The 21,657-nt window shown below is 39.4% G+C and overlaps 2 protein-coding genes across 2 annotated transcripts; both read right to left on the bottom strand.

The window, feature by feature from the left end:
• Positions 1 to 2,051: 2,051 nt before the first annotated feature.
• LOC117023803 (olfactory receptor 11H7-like) lies at positions 2,052 to 2,991 on the bottom strand. Its single transcript, XM_033108987.1, is given in 3 exon segments — positions 2,052 to 2,707; positions 2,710 to 2,961; positions 2,964 to 2,991. Coding segments are annotated over 3 exon segments (936 nt in total).
• A 3,627-nt stretch (positions 2,992 to 6,618) lies between these two features.
• On the bottom strand, positions 6,619 to 13,442 carry LOC117023158 (olfactory receptor 11H6). Its single transcript, XM_033107636.1, has 2 exons — positions 13,416 to 13,442; positions 6,619 to 7,551 (listed from the first exon to the last, which is right to left on the bottom strand). The coding sequence occupies exons 1-2, from the start codon at positions 13,440 to 13,442 to the stop codon at positions 6,619 to 6,621; spliced, it is 960 nt and encodes a 319-aa protein (XP_032963527.1).
• Positions 13,443 to 21,657: the final 8,215 nt, after the last annotated feature.

Below are 21,657 nucleotides of genomic sequence, written 5' to 3'. Positions count from 1 at the left end.
GAGAGGAACGCATGTGCCTCTCCATTTCTCAGGGCTGCAGGGAGTCTCCCCTGTAATCCTACACTCACTGGTTCAGCTTCTTCTGGGGCCTGCTGCTAGCTCTAGGAGGGTAAGGGAGGCGGCCAGGCTCCATGGCTTTGTTTGCTGCCTGGTCATGGCAGCTGCTAGACCATAGCTGTTGCACCTCTATGTTCCATCTCTGCCCCAGTGCCTGGGTTCAGCCACAGTCTGTGCTGCCCACTGTGGCAGGAATGCTTATTCTACCTTTCTGCTCCTCAGGGCTGCAGAGAGTGAACACTGCAACCTAATTCCTACCCCCTGGCGAGCCCGACAGTGAGCTCCGGGCTGCATTCATGGCACCAGTCTCTTGTTATGCATTCTATGGTTTTGGACAAATATATAATGACATATATCCATTATTATAACAACCATACAGAGTATTTTCACTGCCCTAAAAATCCTCTGTCCTCTGCCTATTCATTTCCCCCCTCCCCAAGAGTTAATTCCAACCCTCCCCCCCATAATGGGATTTATTACGGCAGGGGGAAAATGAGGGAAGAAAACTAGACTCTTAAGGGCTATCAATCCAAATGCCAGCACAGCAAACATGGAAGCAGCATAGCTTCCTCAGATCTAGGAACAACAGCAAGAGCAGGAGATGCCAACAACCCAGCTGGGGGCCTGCAGCTCCCTGCGGCCAACACCTACCATGTCCCTGCACGACCCTAGCCAATGCACAGTGACGTCAGGGAAACCAGTCTGGATGTCTGTGCCCCATCCAAAGGAGGGCACCAAGGAACCTGCGATTACAGAGCCTGGCTAAGTGAGCATTCCCGTGAGGGCAGGTGAACCTATGGGAGAGACATGGGTCTCCTTGAGGTATGAAGTGCGGCTATCCACATGAACTTGGTGTTTCCATCCTTAATCTTGCAATTTGAGCACTTTTAAAGTGCCTTGTCTCTCTGCCCCTAATATTCTCTTGAGGGGGGACATGGCAAACCCTGGGCCATAGAGTTTGACTCTTAAGAAACCCTGTGGAAGCACCCTTGCATTGGTGGTTTTGCACCTCTCCCCCTGCATTTATTTGTGGGGGTTGGGTGGGGGGGAATGGAAGCTCCCTAAACAGGAGTTCCTTGATGTGGGCAATGCCTCATTGGCTGGGCTACTTGTGACTTTTTTCATTCCTGGATTCTGGTGACTCACTCCACATAGACTCACTTTTGGTGTTGCCTTTCTTCACCAAGTATTACTTTTATGTGGAATCCCTTTCAAGATGGTCCACATTGGTTCCCTTCCATGAACTCTAGGCCAAATGTGGGTATTCTGTGTTTGCTCTATTATTAATAGGACTTCAGTTTGCCGTTGCTTTCTGCTCTGCTTTCAGAGCCAACTTCTACAGTTATGAATCAGGGAAAATGCAGGTGTCCTCCAAACTCCAGGGGACAGGGTCAAGCCCTCTGAGTGGTTCTCTTGATGTAATCCTCATTTTCCTTGTGGGGATTACATACTAACAACTCACTAAAGATATTATTACTCATGGCTTCAGTCAAACTTTCAGCTTCCCCTTGTATACTGTTGACGAGGTAATGAGCTATGGCTTGTGAAACTGGCTTTATAGTCTTTTAGTGTATCCAACATTGACGTGTGGGGTTTCTGCCAAAAATTCAGGACAACAGGCATTTTTATCTGTTATGTGTCTTTTTAATGAAGTGGTACACTGTAATCTAAACAAATAACCAATTTGATTGATATCTCTTAACAAATTTGAGTGGGCAGAGATTACACATTGGAAAAGTCAAAGCATTCCTGGAAGTAAATATTGAGATTTTTAAGAATTATTTTTACCATGCGTCTGGTGGCAATCTCTTCCCATGGAAATACACTTATGAAAGTAAAAGCCTATCAAAAACTGATCAAATACATGATGAATTTTGCTTTGCACAAAACGACCTTGACAGTTATGAATAATGCCAAGTCAGCTGGGGTAGAAGAAGAGGATTATTCTGACATTTGCAGAAAGAGAGTCATTCATTGGGTTTCACAAAACCTGTTCATGAGGTTTGGATAATTCTCATTACACAAAGGACCTGATGGAGGGCGGATTTCATGTCCCTGTTGCGTAGGCTGTAGATGAAGGGGTTTAAGACTGGTGTCACTACACAGTGTATCAGTGTGACGATCTTATGCATAGCAACTGAGCTTTCAGACGTTGGACTTACGTACATCACCATTATGGTTCCATAGAACAGAGACACCACAACTAAGTGGGATCCACAGGTGGAGAAGGCTTTTTGTCGCCCAGCTGAAGAAGGAATCTGTAGCACAGCTCTGAGTACCAGGAAATAGGACCCTAGGATGTACAACATGGTGAGAATGATGATAAGACAGCTCACAGAATGGAATACATGCTCCATGATGGGTGTAGGGGCACAGGACAATGCCATCAGTCGGTCCATATCACACAGAAAGTGATCAATGATATTGGGACCGCAAAAGGGTAGTTGAGAAATGAAGAAGATAGGAATTGAATGTGAAAAGAAACCAATCATCCAAGAAACAGACACTAGAATGACACAGAGCTGTCCAGTCATGATGCAGGGAGAGTGTAGTGGGCGGCAGATGGCCAGGTACCGATCGTAAGCCTTGACACAGAGGAAGAAGCACTCAGTTGTGCCCAGGGAAATGAAGAAGTAGAATTGAGTAAATAACCAGAGAAGGATATGGTCTTGGTTTTGGAAAGAAAATTGACCAGCATGTTGGGGACTGTGCAGGTCACATACCAGATCTCTAGGAAGGAGAAGTTGGCCAGGAACATGTACATGGGGGTATGGAGTTGGTTGTCCCACCTCACTGCACAAATGATGGCCATATTCCCAGTCAGAGTCAAGATGTATACCAATAAAATCATTGAAAACAGGATGATTTGCATTTCCCAGGGACCAGGAAAGTCCAACAAGACAGTGTTACAGTAGACATCTCTGACTTATTCATTGTTCCCAGATTGTGGAGAGAAAACAAATAGATAATGACAAGTAACTTTGCTGCTGAGGCATTTGAAACTTTTCTTAGGACCGCAAATTTGATTCATGCAGGCAAATGTATTGAATATTCTAAAACAAGCTTTGAATAAATCCTGCCCTATTCTGAATGAGTCCTTTTGTCCTGATTCTTTGTAAATGGACAGTTCCAGGCTCTTGAACTTTTTTGTCAGTGGACAAAGCTCAGTTAAATTTCATCTTCTTTTGATGTAAAGAAATCTTGAAATGGAGGCAAAAATGGTTTGTTTTATATCTATTTTTTTTTCAGTGAAATCTGTTCATAAATAGCAATTAGAGCTATTCAATTCAAAATGTGGGGACACGTACGAATATGCTATCACTTGAAAACAGATTTGAATCTGACACTTTTACAGATTTACGTGGTATGAACTTTGACACTGTTTCAGATTGCACCCCCACTTCAGCTATTTTCATTAGGAGAATTTAATTTCTATCATTTTTTCTCATGATACCAGAAGAAAATCAACAAGGATATTAAGACAGTAAATTCTTTAAACATCGTTCTACTTCCCATCTAAAGACATTTATATTGCACTACAGCTCATTTATAATTTGGTATTTAATCCTTTGTTTTTAGTAATAGAAGTCATTATTAGTCACTTCATGATGTTTAGTTTTGCATGGTGATTTGTCATGCTTCATATACATTTAAGACATATGTCATTAAAGATGAATATAACATATGCGATGTATTGGAGAAGAAAATTAAAATCACCAAGAGATTCTCTTCTAAAGCTCTCTTTACTGGTGCCTCAAATTTCCCTTAAAATTTACTATTTGGAAGATTTAACTTAAAACTGTTTAAAAAATAGCCCCAGAAAGCAGGGAACCAAAGACGTTACAAAAATAATTATTCACCATATTCCAAAATTTGCCCTTATTCCCTTTAGAACATCGTCACTAAGGAAGATGTCTTTTCTAAAGATTCAAATACAACTCAGAACATGATGATAGTTTTAACACTGGAATTTCCAGAAAAATTTTAACAAAATACTTTTAATTTTTTGACTCATAAGAGAATTTTCCTTAAAAATAATTTTGGTAAAAGTGGTGTAAATAGAATATTTATAATACATACTGAACATAATCAAATAGAAAAGAAAAACCCTTTCTATTCAGTGAGGTTATATTAAATAAGGTAAATGTATTTATAGTGCTGCAGCTGTTGTGGGCTCACAAAATTAGTAATACATAAAGTGAACTATAAACCTACTCATCTAGAAGCAAACATTACCTTTCTATTGAGTTGTTTATGTCAAAGCAGCTTGTAGTCTTGTGGAAAGGAAACCAAGAAGAGAAGGAAACTGAAAGATGAGGAGAAGTTCTTTTAATTTTTTTAAACTAGGATGATCATGAATAGCTAAACTAACTTGTATTGATCATTTTGGCAAGACATTATGAAAAATGATTCCCTGCTATGGGAATTCTGTGCTTGCCAAACGAGAGACCTCTCCTCAACAAGACAAGAAAGCAGTGATGCGGAGAGCAGCCACTTACCTCTGGAACACCAGCCACAACGACTTGAACTCAGATTCAGTCTTTGACTCAAAATCAAAATGCACAAGACCGAGGTCCCCGTATTTGAACTGTACACGACTCTATTTGACAGTAACAAACAAACAAAAAATCCTCACAGAAAAACTTAGTCAACTGTAAGGAAAACATGGTAAACGAATTTCACAGATAATTTCCAAAATAATTATATGACCCATTTCCTAATGTCTTGGCATAGAATTAACCCCTGGTCTTTTGCAAAATGTAAAAGGATTTACGAGACTCTACAAGAGTAAGCAAAGATTTATTGAAAGTCAAAGAGAGAGACAGTTCGGGCAAAGGGAAGTTTTGCCAGGACAGAGCCTGATAGGGTCAGCTGCCCGATGAGGAGTGCTGGGGTTTTATATTTTCCATGCAGGATGTAGGATGTCAGCTTGCAGGGGGGCTGTCGTTACAATTGTCTTCTCCTGGGAACTGTCCTGTTCCCATCTGTGATGGATGTCGGCTTGCAGGGGGTTGCTGTTGCAACTGGGAACCGTTCTGTTCTCACCTATGATTGATGTAAGGTGCTTGTCAGCTTGCAGGTGCAGTGCTAGCCAGGGGACTTAGAGCCAAGTGGTTAATGTTTAAGCTTGTTCCTGTTAGCCCACAAGTTCGCTCTTGTTAGCTCTTTGCCTGCACATCCTGCCAGCTCACAAGCCTGCTCCTGTTAACTCTACTTGTCTCATCACCTAATATATTCACCATTAAACCCTATGTGAATCTTTGTCCTCATACACACTGATTTGATTTTTCCATTATTATTATTATTTTACCTATATTTTCTTCCATGCAATTTATTGTTTCAGGTCTTATATTTAGATTTTTGAGTTAATTTTGTTACATGGTGAGAGGTAGCAGCCTAGTTTCATTTTTTTGCCTGTGGTTTTCCAATTTTCCCAGCACCATAGTTAAAATGGCTGTGTCACCCAAAGTAATATACAGGTTTGATGAAATCCACATCAAATTCCCAATGGCATTTTTTAAAGAAATAGAGCAAAAAATCATCATATTTGTATGGAATCACAAAAGAATCCTGAGAAAAAAGAACAAGGCCTGAAAGGTATTATATCCGTTCATTTCAATTTATACTACAAAGTGACAATAATCAAAATAGCATGGTTTTGGCAGAAAAACAGACACACAGACCAGTGGAATAGAGTTGAGAACCAAGAAATATACTGCCCCCCTTTTTTTAATGTCACCTCTCCTGAAGGTGCAGATGAGTAATGGAATGGACAAAGAGGGTACAGCTGAAAAAGGAGCCCCCTGACCCAAATCCTTATCTTCTCTGGTTTCAGTCCCAGTGGATAAAGCTAGGTCCATATTGTTTTATTCAAAATATCTATAAAAGTCATACTATTCCTGGTGCCTCCGCCACTTTCTGAGAAGGGGAGGCTTGTGGATGACTTTGGTACCACTTATTTTGGAGAGCGTGAGTTCCATAGTGATCTAAATACTCTGAGACAATTTTTTTTTTGTTCTTGAGCTGAAAGAAAAACCAATATTTTTGATACTCAATCACTTGAGCATATTGAATGAACAAAGGTATGGGGGAATAGGCTCACCTGTGGTGTATAATAATAGCAGTGCTCATCAAAGATATCACCAATGGACCATTAATTTTTACAGGGAGGTCACGAAGATTCTTTTACTGGCTTTAATGTGGAAGCCCTGTGTGAGAGCTTCATGCATGGCTTATGTTACTTCCCTTCCACCGTAAGATTGTACCCTCTCTTGAAAGGCTCCAGGTACACATGCATTTTGTTTCTTCCATCAGCTAGCATCAAACCAGGAAAGAGACATCACCATATAATTACTCAGTGAGGTCACGTATGTTTAAAACGTTTTACTGAGCAGTTATTATCAATGAGCTGAACTTGAACTGCTGAAGAACTGTGAAAAAGTAACTCTCTCTCTCTACTTAAATGTGAGCCAGAAAATGACTTTTTGAAACCATTCTCTATTGTTGGTATAAAAAACTAAGGTCAGAAGTGGCAAATTCTCCTTCTCTTTCAAAGATGTCTCAGTTAGAGTTAATTCTTAATCCCAGGACTTTCTTTAAGGCATCTTTCATGTCTCTGTTTCGGAGACTATAGATAAGGGGATTTAAGAGTGGAGTCACAACTGAGTATACCAAAGTGATGACCTTCTGCATTCCTGCTGGGTTCCCTGATGTTGGGCTCACATACATCACCATAAGGGTTCCATAGAATAGGGACACCACCATTAGGTGAGACCCACACGTGGAGAAAGCTTTAGTTCGACCAGCACCAGAGGGAATACGAAGCACAGCTTTGAGTACCAGAGTGTAAGATCCCAGGATGGAAAGGAAGGGCCCAAAGATGATCAATGAGTTGAAGGTGTAGCAGATAAGCTCAGTGGAAGGAGCAGGGGTACAGGCCAGTGCGAACAGTGGGCCTGGGTCACACACGAAGTGGTCAATGATGTTGGGTCCACAGAAGGGAAGTTGGGAGATAAGGACAATGGGGGCTGGATAGCAGAGAAATCCACTCACCCAGCAAACACTGACCAGGATCACACAGAACGTCCTAGTCATTATGGAGGGGTAATGTAGTGGGCGACAGATGGCCAGGAACCTATCATAAGCCATAACTGATAAGAAGAAACACTCCATTGTGCCCAGTGAAAAGAAGAAATAGAATTGGAGGAAGCAGCCAGTGAAGGAGATGGTCTTGGTTTCAGAGAGGATGTTGAGCAGCATGTTTGGAATAGTGGAGGAAACATACCAAATCTCTAGGAAGGCAAAGTTTCCCAAGAAGATGTACATGGGTGTGTGAAGCCGCCTGTCCCATTTCACTGCGCAGACAATAGCCCCGTTCCCCAGCAGGGTCAGGAGATAGACTACCAGGAGTAATGAGAAGAAGAAGGTCTGCATCTCCCTTGGACCAGGGAAACCTAGGAGGACAAACTCAGTCACAAAATGCATCGTTGTATTCTGGGATCCCAAAGCTGTCAGAGAAACACAAGCAATCAAGGAGTGAATAATAATGAACACTTGTAGGTTTTACTTACAAACTGCTTGACAATTGTACAAAGTATTTTTATAAAAATCATCTCCTTTTGTCTTCCTAATGTCCCTTTGAGCAGTAGGGAGGTGTGTTTTATCTTCTCTTTTAATGACAATGAAACTGAAGTTCAGGGAGATTTAAGGATTTACTTAAATGTGCAAAGCCAGTAACTCCTAGATACACACTGGTTCATTTGGAGATTGGTTTGGAACAAAGTTCATTTCATCTCAAATATTCCCATAACCCGGAGTCTCAGTGCTGTTTTGTTTTTCATGTTACCCCTTGGATATCCTACATATAAGTATAAACTTTGGATACATCCTTTTACTTTGAAATAAAATTGAGTATAAATCTAAAGCAAAAATAGCTATTAAATTGCCTCCTTGGTCAGAATTTCATACGTAGAAGTCTAATAAAAGGCAGGTAAGAAAGGAACTGTGGGAGGGATTCTTGAGCCTCCTTGCTTTTGCTGCTCTTAGGGAGATGCTGCAGAACTCACAGACATTTAACAGTTTAGTGGTTACCATAGGGTAAGGGCGGAGGAGAATCGTAGAAGAGGGAAAAGGGGATCAAATATTGGTAATATAATATTTTGTGTTAGCTATATTTTAATAAAAATCTTTTTTGTTAAATTTATTCGGATGTCATTTGTTAGTAAAATTATATAGATTTCAAGTGTACATTTCTATAATACATCATTTATATATTGCATTGCGTGTTCACCACCCAGAGTCAGTTCTCTTCCCATCAACACATACGAGTATATAAAAGTAAGTGCCTTCATTTTAGGCTGGGAATGAAGCCTAAACACCATAACTTGTCGGTTCATCATCTTGCTTTTACCTAAATTAAATAACGGATAGAGGGGTTACCTTAGGATATGCCAAGACCAGAAAGATCTTTCTCATATTGGCTGAATTAGGAGTTGAGACAAGACTATATAAACTTGGATATTTTCCTATCAACCTTCCTAAAATATTTGGTTCAGGCTTATTTCTAAAGTTTCCTTATGTCCTAAAATTTTTTTGTTTAAAGTTCAAGATATTTGACAGGGTGGGCTACCATCAATATTTTAAATATAGTAATATCTTTGGATACCTGGATATTCCTTATCAATGGGTTAGGTTCAAAAAGTCCTCTCTTCCTTTTGAAATTTTGGAAATTCAGAGGCACTACATTTTAATCAGCAAAGTGGTTATCAGTTTGTAATTCTTTGTCCCGCTCATAGTTAATTATTTCTGATAGAACAGCTTTTAGTCTGAATTAATTTTTTTAACCAAGAATTAGGAGTGGAATAATTATTTTTTTACATATCTCCCCAAGTGGAAAGTACTTGAAAGTACTTGACTTCTCAGATACTCTAGAGCTGTGAATGTCCATTGTGCACTCTGAGCTGTTTATTAATGCTATAATGTTCAAAATTTACCAAAATAAAATTTATTTCCAAAATAAAAATACTTTAAAAAATAATTAGGACATGAAAAATATAGAAACATAAAAAATAATTCCATTTCCCAGAGCAAAAATGTTTTAACTCTTTGGGGAATTAATTGCATTTCTTCTTAAAAATTAAAATGGGATTTTCAAAATATGCAGTTTTATAACCTGTTTTTTAACTTAATATATTTTTGTCAAGAATTTAGCTCTACCTCATCAATTCAATGGCTACACTGTTTTCTATAGATTTAATCAACTCCTAGTATAGATTTAGATTGTTATCAATGTACTGACCAAACCTGTAGCGAGGCCACATTTGAACCCGTGGCCCACTAATCCCACCTGGCCTCATATCCCTGTCACGTTTGAGTGTCCATTCTAAATATAAGCCTCCCTAGACATTGGCCTTCTTTTATATTTAATCACCATTCTGCTCAACTTCTTATTCTATCTTTCCCTTCATAAGAGCTCCCTCTCCCTTTTGTATTTGTTTCTGGGGGAATTCAACAACCTATTTAGCATTTGCTAAAGTCATTGCCAGAAATTTGAGAGTCACTCAAGGCAGTTTCTAATTCTATCACCTCGCATATGCAATCATTCACAAATCCTCTTGATTTTCCCTCCCAAACGTTTGTCATATCTGTCCTGGACACATAGAAGATCAATGTAAATTCTTTGTTGGCATGGTCCAGTAATGGAGTGAAGCAGCTACACATATAACCTACAAAGAAAAATGGGCCTTTTTAGGAAGGACTGAGAATGTTATTTTAGGGGGAAAGCACATGGATTGGTGAGGACAGAAGAGAACATCCACTCTGGCAATCTGTTTGGTTTGGCAATCTGGCATACCACAGTTGGATCAGGTTCACAACTGATTGACTCAATCCAGTAATATTTAAGTGAGTAGTCCTGTTATATCACTGTACTTAAAGGAAGATAAACGATAATGTCACAATGATTTGGGTTCAAATACTGTGTGCTTTTGGGTAAATTAACACATATTTTTCAGGGCTCTTGTGAAAACACTGTTGAATACATACACCTAGCACAGTTCCTGGAATATACTAGACCTGGAAAAATTCATAGCTGTTGTTGTTAATAATAATATTGCCAACAAATATGATTACAAAGTAACAAGGATAAAAATCTTGTAGCATAATAATTTAAAAACTTAAATGAAAAACAGTAAATTTAAGTGAACCTAAAACACTAGGTTAAAAAGTCACTCCGTTCTAACGTATCACGTAGTAAAGCTATGGGCAGCTCTCTTTGGTTGCTTAGATTTATCTTACTGACCTCCGCTTACATTCTGGCACTTAAAAACATACAGCTTGGTCTGATAGAAAGGAAGAAGACACTAAAACATAGCAGTGTCAACAATCAAGATACAGAAAGTAAATTATTAAAGAAAAAGTATTATATTACTTATGTGATAAGTGGGAATAAATTCTATTTAATTGGAGGCATTGTAGAAAATGAGCTACTGAACACAACAGTAAATAGTTTTCTAATACCATTTTATGTAATTTATCAAATTTATGCATAATGAGGCATTCCTGTGTGAATCAGTAGGCAAGACAGTTTCAAGGATTATTAGGCTGAGGGATATTTGAGTAGTGGGGCCCTGGAGTCAACAGTTCATATAACTTATTATTATATTACTGGAGACACTGGGTGAAACCAAATATTCAGAAACATAAAACCCACAAAAGTTTGCAAAAATATATTATTATTAAAATGATATTCCACCGGAGCTAGCATCCGTTTGTAGATGTCATAGAAAAAATGCAGTGATGCCTAGACAGGGAGACAAGTTACTTACCCTTCATAGTAGGGCTGAGTGTGTACAAAGCTGGGAATAAACACTGAGTCTGTATCTTCTCATTGATGGTTCTCTTTCCTTCATATGGAATCACAGCCCAGGGGCCTGACCCTGAGACACCTATGACACACAAAGTTAAACTGCTGAAACTCTCTTTCCTCCCTTCCTAAAGTGCTCAAAAGAAACGGTTATAGCACAGGGTATATCTGTTGGGCAATATGATAAGCAGTGAAAAGAAGCACAGCCCTGTAACGAGTCCTTGAGGCGTGAGCTCATTTGACATAGTGATGTTTTCATCAAGGGCTATATAAGAGACCTCAATCACCCCCAGGCTCCCAGATATTTCACTTATCTCACCCAGTAGAGAAAATTCAATGGGTGAGTTTTATATATTGGTTACTTTTCCTATAGAGTAGCTGAAAGAAATGGGGGTATGAACTTTATGAGGAGATTTCTAAAAAGGGGGTGCAGGTGAACGAAGGGGAGGGATGTATTGTTGAGACTCTCAAGGGTGCAATTAAAGTTTCATCTTAGAGATTATTGTGAAGTCTTCAGTCTCCTCTTGGGCTGGTTTATGACTCCCTCAGGACTCCTTGGTGTAACATCCTTTCCTTACCCATGGTTTTCATATAGTATAGGTTAGACTGGCCCCCAGAGCAATGGCAGGAATAATATCTTAAAGGCAACGGTGAGATGTCTGTGTGAATTTTCAGAGAATTTCTGTTGTCATGGAAAGGCTTTTTCACTGTGAAATATAGAGAATGTTTACAATGTATATTGTTTATGCTCTATAGGAGTGTATTTTCTTCTCACACTTGCCATCTGTCAATTTTTGCTTCAAGTCCTTAGCTACTGACAGGTAGACTATTTGTATTTTGCTTGTCCTGTTTTTTGTTTCTTTATTTCTTTTTATTTATTTTCTTCTGGATTATTCAAGTACTTTTATTATTTAATCTCCCTATATTACCCTTTTTGATGGATTTATATATATATATATTTATATATATTATAAATATATGTAAACATATTATACATATATATATATATAAACATAAAAATGATCATTTTAACCATTTTTAAGTATACAGTTCTGTGGCAGTAAGTACATTTACATTGTTGTGCAACCATCACCACCATTCACCTCCAGAAGTTTTCATCATTCCAAAGTGAAACCCTTTACCCATTAAAGAATAACTTTCCATTCCGCTCTCCCCTAGCCCCTGGCAACGACCATGCTACATTCCGTCTCTGTAAATTTACTACCATAGGTACCTCATATATGTAGAATCACACAAAATTTGTCCTTTTGTGATGGGCTTATTTTTACCAAGGTTCATCCATGTTGTAGTATGTGTCAGAATTTCCTTCCTTCTAAAGGCTGAATAATATTCCATTGTATATATTTATTGCATTTTCTTGATCCATTCATTTGTTGAAGGTCACTTGGGCTGTTTCCACCTTTTGGCTATTGTGTGTAACACTGCTATGTACAAATATATATTTGATTCTCTGCAGTTCTTTTGAGTATATACCTAGAAGTGAAATGCTGGATTATATGACAATTCCATATTTAATTTTTTTTGAGGAACCACCATACCATTTTTCACAGCGCCTGTACCATTTCACATTTCCAATAGGAGCAATGCACAGGTGCTCCTATTTTCCTCGTGGTCTCCACTTCTTACTTTCTTTTTCATTTGATTTTTGATCATAGCATTCTAATGGGTGTGGAATGGTATCTCCTTGTAGTTATGATTTGCATTTTCCTAATGATTAATGATGTTGAGCATCTTATCTTGTGCTTACAGGCCATTTGTAGATCTTTGGAGAGAAGTCCTTTGCCTAATTCAAGTCCTTTGCCCATTTAAAATTTTTTGTTGTTGAGTTATGAGTTCTATATATATTCTGGATATTAATCTCATTTCAGAATATGATTTGCAAATATTTTCTCCTGTTCCATGATAATCTCGTTATGCACAAAAGTTTTAAATTCTGATGTAGTCCAATTTATCTTTTTTTTTTTGCTTTGTTGCCTGTGCTTTTTGGGTCATATCCAAAAAATCATTGCCAAATCCAATGTCATGAAGCTTTTCCCCTATGTTTCTTAAGAGCTTTATACCTTTAGGTCCTATGTTTAGGTCTTTGATTCATTTTGAATTAATTTTTGAATATGGCATAAGATAAAGATCCAATTTCATTATTTTGCATGTGGACATCCAATTTTCCTAGCACTATCTGCAAAAAAGACTGTCCTTTCCCCATTGAAGGCTGTTGGCACCCTTGTGGAAAATCATTTGACCATATGTGTGAGAGTTTATTTTGGGATCTCTATTCTATTCCATTGGTCAACGTGTCTGTGTTTATGCCAGTAACACATTGTTTTGATTATTGTGGCTTTGTAGTAAGTTTTGAAATCAGAATGTGTGAGGCCTCTAACTTTGCTCTTCTTTTTCAAAATAGTTTTGGCTTTTTGGGGCCCCTTGAGATTGCATGTGAATTTTAGGATAGATTTTTCTATTTCTACAAAAAAACTTCATTGGGATTTGATAGAGATTCCATTGACTCTGTAAGTCACATTGGGTACTATTGACATCTTAACAATATTAAGTCCTGCAGTCCATGAACACGGGATGTCTTTCCATTTATTTGTGTCATCTTTAATTTTTTCAGCAATATTTTGGTGTTTTCAGTGTAAATGTCTTTCGCCTCCTTGGTTAAATTCATTCCTAAGTATTTATTCTTTTTGCTGCTATTATAAATTAAACTGTTTCCTTAATTTCCTTTTCAAATTGTTCACTGTTACTGTATAAAACGTAACTAATTTTTGTTTGTTGATTTTGTATCCTGTAACTTTGTTGAATTTGTTTACAAGTCCTAACACTTTTCTTTTTGTATGTGTGTTTTTTTACATATAGGTTCACACCTTCTGTGAACAGAGATACATTTACATCTTCCTTTCCAATTTGGATACCTTTTATTCCTTTTTCTTGCCTAATTGTTCTTCCTAAGACTTCAATACTGTGTTGAGTAGAAGTGGTAAAACTGAGCATCTTTGTCTTGCTCCTGACCTCAAGAAAAGCTTTCAGATTTTTGTTTGCCCTTTTAAACCATCGAATATGATGTTCACTGTGGGTTTTTCCTATGTGACCTTTATTATGTTAAAGTTGTTTCCTTCTATTCCTTGTTTGTTGAGTGTTTCTATCATGAAAGTGTGTTGAATTTTGTCAAATGCCTTTTATGCATCAATTGAGACGATTACATTATTTTTCTTTCATTCTGTCAATGTGATATATTACACTGATTGATTTTCATGTATTGAACCCTGCAGGAATAAATCCCCCTTTGTCATGGTGTACAATTCTTTTAACATGCTGTTGAATTTGGTTTGCTAGTATTTTTACCTCTGTATTCATAAGGGATATTGGTCTGTTGTTTTCTTTCTTTGTAGTGTCTTTGGCTTTGATATCAGAGTAATGGTGGACTCATAGAATGAGCTTGAAAGTATTCTCTCCTCTTCAGTTTTTTTGCATAGTTTGAATAACAACATTATTGTTAATTTTTCTTTAAATATTTGGTAGATTTTTTTTTTTTTTTTTTATTTTTTTAATTTATTGGGGTGACAATTGTTAGTAGAATTACATAGATTTCAGTTGTGCAATTCTGAATCACATCATCCATAAATCACACTGTGTGTTCACCACCCAGAGTCAGCTCCCCTTCCATCACCGTACATTTGATCCCCCTCACCCTCATCCCCCACCCCCCAACCCCCTTACGCTCTGGTAACCACCAAATTACGTTCCCCAGATTAATTTTCAAACCCCGTGGCCATCCTGTGGTCACGGACTGCCCTCCAATCCCCTCACCCTCCCCCCCACCCCCCACTCCCCCCGCCCATCTAGCAACCCTCAGTTTTTCCTCATTGTCTCCCAAACAGTTTCTGATTAGTTCATTCACTTATTCTTTTCTTTAGAATCCGCAAATAAGTGAGATCATATGGAACTTATCTTTCTCTGTCTGACTTATTTCACTTAACATAATGTTCTCTAGATCCATCCATGTTGTTGCAAATGGTAAGATTTCTTTCTTCCTTATGGCTGCATAATACTCCATTGTATAAATGTACCACAGTTTCTTAATCCAGTCATCTACCGATGGGCATTTTGGTTGTTTCCATGTCTTAGCTATTGTGTATAGTGCTGCAATAAACATAGGAGTGCATAGAGATTTTTGAATTGAAGTTCTGGATTTCTCCGGATAGATACCTAGGAGTGGAATTACTGGATCATAAGGTAGTTCCATTTTCAGAATTTTGAGATACCTCCATACTGTTTTCCATAGCGGCTGCACCAGTCTGCAATCCCACCAACAGTGCACAAGCGTTCCCTTTTCTCCACATCCGCGCCAGCACTTGTTGTTTGTTGATTTATTGATGATAGCCATTCTGACTGGGGTGAGGTGGTATCTCATTGTGGTTTTTATTTGCATTTCTCTGATGGTTAGTGAGGTTGAGCATTTCTTCATATGTCTGTTTGCCATCTGTATGTCCTTTTCAGAAAAATGTCTCTTCAAGTCCTCTGCCCATTTTTTAATTGGATCGTTTGTTTTTTTGGAGTTGGGTTGAGTAAGTTTTCCATAGATTTGTGATATTAATCCCTTATCAGATATATCACTGGCAAATATCTTTTCCCATTCAGTAGGATCCCTTCTTGTTTTATTGATGGTTTCCTTTGCTGTGAAAAAACTTTTTAGTTTGATATAATCCCACATGTTTATTCTTTCTCTTAGTTCCCTCGCGCGAGGGTGTATATCAGTAAAAATCTTACTCCGGGTAATGTCTGAGAAGTTTCTTCCTATATTTTCTTCTAGGTATTTTATGGTTTCAGACCTTACATTTAAGTCTTTAAGCCATTTTGAATTTATTTTTGTATATGGTGTAAGGAGGTGGTCCAACTTCATTTTTTTTGCATGTGTCTGTCCAGGTTTCCCAGCACCATTTATTGAATAGACTGTCATTACTCCATCGTACATTCTTGCTTCCATTGTCGTAGATTAAATGGCCATATAGGCGTGGATTTATTTCTGGACTCTCTATTCTGTTCCATTGATCTATGTGTCTGTTTTTATGCCAGTACCATGCTGTTTTGATTACTGTAGCCTTGTAGTATAATTTGAAGTCAGGTATTGTTATACCTCCCACTTTGTTCTTATTTCTCAAGATTGCCTTTGCTATTCGGGGTCTTTTATGGTCCCATATAAATTTTAGGATTATATGTTCTATTTCTGTGAAAAACGACGTTGGCAGTTTGATAGGAATTGCATTGAATATGTATATTGCCTTAGGCAGTATGGACATTTTAACTATATTAATTCTTCCTATCCATGAACATGATATGTGTTTCCATCTATTTATATCTTCCTTCATTCCTTTCATCAGTGTCTTATAATTTTCTGAGTATAGATCTTTTACTTCTTTGGTTAAATTTATTCCCAGGTATTTTATAGTCTTTGGAGCGATTGTAAATGGGATTGTTTTTTTAATTTCTCCTTCTGATGTTTTATTATTGGTATATACAAATGCAACTGATTTCTGAATATTAATTTTGTATCCTGCCACTTTACTAAATTCATCTATCAGCTCTAATAGCTTCTTGGTGGAGTCTTTAGGGTTCTCTATATATAGTATCATATCATCTGCATACAATGATAACTTTACTTCCTCCTTACCAATCTGGATGCCTTTTATTTCTTTTTCTTGTCTGATTGCTGTGGCAAGAACTTCCAGAACTATGTTGAATAGAAGCGGAGATAATGGGCATCCTTGCCTTGTTCCTGATCTTAGGGGGAATGGTTTTAGCTTTTCCCCATTGAGTATGATGTTAGCTGTGGGTTTGTCATATATGGCCTTTATTATGTTGAGATAAGATCCCTCTATTCCCACTTTCTTAAGGGTTTTTATCATAAATGGCTGTTGGATTTTATCAAATGCTTTTTCTGCATCTATTGATATGATCATGTGATTTTTATTTTTCATTTTGTTAATGTGGTGTATCACATTAATAGATTTGCGGATGTTGAACCACCCCTGCATACCAGGAATGAATCCCACTTGATCGTGGTGAATGATCTTTTTAATGTATTGCTGAATTCTGTTTGCTAATATTTTGTTGAGGATTTTTGCATCTATGTTCATTAAAGATATCGGCCTGTAGTTTCTTTTTTTGTGGTGTCTTTGTCTAATTTTGGGATCAGGGTGATAGTGGCTTCGTAAAAAGTGTTTGGGAGTCTTCCCTCCTTCTGGATTTTTTGGAAGAGCTTGAGGAGAATTGGTGATAATTCTTTTTTGAACGCTTTGTAAAATTCACCTGTAAAGCCATCTGGTCCAGGGCTTTTGTTTGTTGGGAGACTGTTGATTACTGATTCAATTTCCGTGGTGGTAATCAGTCTATTCAGGTTTTCTGTTTCTTCTTGAGTTAGCCTTGGAAGGTTGTACGCCTCTAGAAAATTGTCCATTTCTTCCAAATTGTCAAATTTGTTGGCATATAGTTGCTCATAGTAACTTCTTAAAACTCTTTGTATTTCTGCAGTGTCCGTTGTCACTTCTCCTCTTTCGTTTCTGATTTTATTAATTTGGGTCCTCTCTCTCTTTTTTTTAATGTGTCTGGCTAATGGTTTGTCGATTTTGTTTATCTTCTCTAAGAACCAACTCTTGGATTCATTGATCTTTTGTATTGTTTTTCTGGTTTCTATTTCATTTAATTCTGCTCTGATCTTTATTATCTCCTTCCTTGTGTTCCCTTTGGGCTTATTTTGCTGTTCTTTTTCCAGATCCCTTAAATGTGAAGATAAACTGTTGATTAGTGATGTTTCTTGTTTCTTTAGGTAGGCCTGCAAAGCTATGAATTTCCCTCTTAGGACTGCTTTCGCGGCATCCCAAAGATTTTGGGTCGTCGTGTTTTCATTTTCATTTATCTCGAAATATCTTTTGATTTCTTCCTTGATCTCCTGCTTGACCCATTCATTATTTAGTAATAAGTTATTCAGCCTCCATGAATTGGTGTGTCTTCCCGTTTTTTTCCTGTAGTTCATTTCTAATTTCATAGCATTGTGATCAGAGAAGACAATTGGTATGATTTCAATTTTCTTAAATTTATCAAGACTTGTTTTGTGGCCTAACATATGATCTATCTTGGAAAATGTTCCATGTGCGCTTGAGAAGAAGGTGTATTTTGCAGCATTGGGGTGAAATGTTCTGAAAATATCGATTAAATCCAAGTGGTCCAATGTATCATTTAAGGCTGTTGTTTCCATATTGATTTTCTGTCTGGAAGACCTGTCCCTTGTGGTCAGAGGTGTGTTGAAGTCCCCGACTATAATAGTGTTACTGTTGATCTCTGCCTTTATGTCAGTCAGTACCTGTTTTATATATTTAGGTGCTCCTATGTTGGGTGCATAGATGTTTACTAGGGTTATGTCCTCTTGTCGGATCGATCCCTTTATTATTATATAGTGCCCATCTTTATCTTTTAGTATGTTCTTCATTTTAAAGTCTATTTTGTCAGAAATAAGTATTGCAACTCCAGCTTTTTTCTCGTTTCCATTTGCATGAAATATCTTACTCCAACCCTTTACTTTCAGCCTGTGTGTGTCTTTTGTTCTGAGGTGAGTCTCTTGTATACAGCATATACAAGGGTCTTGCTGTCTTATCCAGTCAGCCACCCTATGTCTTTTGATTGGAGCATTTAATCCATTTACATTTAAAGTGATTATTGATAGGTACATAGATATTGCCATTTTTAAATTTGTAGTTAGGTTGTTTTGATCTTTCTTCTATTTACAGAAGACCTTTTAGTATTTCTTGCAATGCTGGCTTGGTGGTAATAAATTCCTTTAGCTTATTTTTTTCTGGAAAGCTCTTTATCTCTCCATCAACTTTAAATGATAGCCTTGCTGGATAAAGCAATCTAGGTTGTAGGCCTTTGTTTTCCATCACTTTAAGTATCTCCTGCCACTCCCTCCTGGCCTTCAATGTTTCTGTAGAAAAATCATTTGATAGTCTTATGGGAGTTCCCTTGTATGTAACCCTCCGTCTTTCTCTTGCTGCTTTTAGGATTCTCTCTTTGTCTTTAAGCTTTGCCATTTTAACTATAATGTGTCTTGGTGTGGACCTGTTTGGGTTAATCCTGGTTGGAACTCTCTGCACTTCCTGGACTTGTATGTTGGTTTCCTTCATCAGGTTGGGGAAGTTTTCAGACATTATTACTTCAAATATGTTCTCAATCCCTTGCTTGCTCTCTTCACCTTCTGGTATTCCTATGATGCGCATGTTGTTGCGCTTGATGTTATCCCAGAGGTCTCTTAGGCCATCTTCATTGTTTTTTATTCTTTTTTCTTTTTGTTGTTCCGTTTGGGTGATCTCTGCTACCTTGTCTTCTAAGTCGCTGATTCGATCCTCTGCTTCATCTAGCCTGCTGGTAATTCCTTCAAGTGAGTTCTTAATTTCGGTAATTGTGTTCTTTAGTTCCAACTGGTTTTTCGTTATGATTTCTACATCCTTCTTTATGTTTTCTCTAAGCTCGTTTGTTATGATTTCTACATCCTTCTTTATGTCTTCTCTAAGCTCCTTAAACATTCTTATCACCAGTGTTCTGAACTCTGTCTCTGAGAGGTTGGTTACGTCTGCTTCATTTGGTTCCAGTTGTGGAAGCTTCTTCTGTTCTTTTATTTGGGACGTGTATCTTTGTTTCCCCATTCTGGCTGACTGTGTTTATTTTGATATATTAGGTAGATCCCCTAGAGTTCTTAGTTCTTGCTCGGTTATCTTGTGTAGTATGTGTCCTTTATATTTGACTCGCACCACGTCGTCCTCCTCTGCGTGTGCTCCAAAGGTGAGTCTTGTGTTGTGTACACTGTCCCGTTCAAGAAGATCTTTAATTGCTTCCCGCTAATGAGCAGGTGGGGTCAACTCCTGGGCTGACCTGCCGTGAGACTTGGCTCTGCCCCCCGCAGGGCACTCTGCTGCGTGAGGGTTGACCACCCCAATGTGATTTGGCCTCTATGGGCTCCAGAGCCTGCCGAGAACCCCCTCTAGGTATGTGACCTGCAGGTCAACCCCGGCTGCACTCCGATTTGGTCTGGAGTTGGCCCCCAGATATGCCGAGTCCCGTGCCACCCAAGCTGGGCCCCGGCAGGGAAGTCCCAGAACAAGGCAAATCACCAAGCACAGCAGCAACGACAACAGCAAAGAAGAGAAAAAAAAAAAAAAAAAAAAAAAAAAAAAACAACAGCCGATAACCCCCGCTCGACACAGGCAAAGATATCAAAGATACAAGATAAAGCAAAACAAAACCAAGCAAAGCAAAACAAAGCAAAACAAAAAGCAGCGACCGTCTCGGCCTGAGCCCATCAAGCAATGACCAGGTTGTCCTCTGCTGTACCAAAGAGCCCCCTGCTTATTGCGCAGGCAGAGCCGGTCACCTGGTGCTCAGAGAGACTTTGGGACTGCAGACTTAAAAGCGTGGGCCTGAGGGGTCTGGATGATAGTCTCCACAAAGTCAGTGCAGCTTCTGCCCTTGTCCGCACGTATGCACACCGAGAGGAGCACCACCAGTCCTTTGTCCAGAGCTCGTGAGTCCTAGGGCACTCCTTCAGTGTGTGTGTATGGGTGCGGGCGGGAGATTTCTGATCTGCTGACCGTGCCTCACAAGCTGGGCCCCGGCAGGGCAGTTTCAGAACAAAGCAAATCACCAAGCACAACAACAACAACAACAACAAAGAAAAATATCAAATACGTTCACATGCAAAAACCACCTGATAACCCCACTCGACAGAGGCAAAGATATCAAAGATATAAAGACAAAGCAAAACAAGACAAAACAAAGCAATACAAAAAGCAGCGACAGTCTCGGCCTAAGCCCACCAAGCAATGTCCAGGTTGTTCTCTGCTGTACCAAGGAGCCCCCTGCTTATTGCGCAGGCAGAGCCGGTCACCTGGTGCCCAGAGAGACTTTGGGACTGCAGACTTAAAAGCGTGGGCCTGAGGGGTCTGGATGATAGTTTTTACAATATCAGTGCAGTTTCTGCCCTTGCCTGCACAAATGCACACTGAGAGTGGCACCACCAGATATGTGACCAAAACTCTTGAGTCTTAAGGCACCTCTTCAGTGTGTGTGTGTGAGTGCGGGCAGGAGATTTCTGATCTGCTGAAAGCCCAGAGCTGCGCCTGCCTCACTGCTGATCTCCGGGTGTGTCTCGGCCGCTGCACCCACCCCACCCTAGGCAAGCCAGGAAGGGTGGGGGCTGGAGATGGAGGGGTCTTCACTCTCCCAGCCCAGCCGTGCGTCGCCCTCTTCCCGCAGGCCAGAAAAGGTGGTGGCTGGGGGTGGAGGCGTCTCTTCTCTCCTAGCGCAGCCAAAATCACGCACACTGCCCAGTCTGCCTGGGTCAGGGCTGCCCGTCAGGCTTCCCAAAGCGTGAGCTTTTGATACCACTTCTCGGTTCAGGGGCCGGTTTAAGTCTCTGGAAGGGCGGGGTAAGATTGGAAGAGCGGGGCGGGGGAGGGGCCTAGGTATGGAGACTGCGCCCCCCGTCCGCCGCAGGGCGCGCCGCCTTCCCGGCTGGAGAAATCAGCCGCGGGACGCAGGGAAAGAGCCGCCTCCGGGTCTCTGCGCTCTCGGCTCCGCCTGGGCTCCTGTGCGCGCCCGGCACAGCGGGGCTGCACCGCGGTTTCCAGTCCCAGTCTCTGGAAGGGCGGGGTAGGATTGGGGGAGCAGGG

This window comes from Rhinolophus ferrumequinum, chromosome 6 (assembly GCF_004115265.2).
Source record: "Rhinolophus ferrumequinum isolate MPI-CBG mRhiFer1 chromosome 6, mRhiFer1_v1.p, whole genome shotgun sequence".
NCBI classification, from domain to species: Eukaryota; Metazoa; Chordata; class Mammalia; order Chiroptera; family Rhinolophidae; genus Rhinolophus; species Rhinolophus ferrumequinum.
The sequence above is the reverse complement of the archived record's forward strand: the minus strand, read 5'-3'. Positions and strand labels throughout refer to the sequence as shown.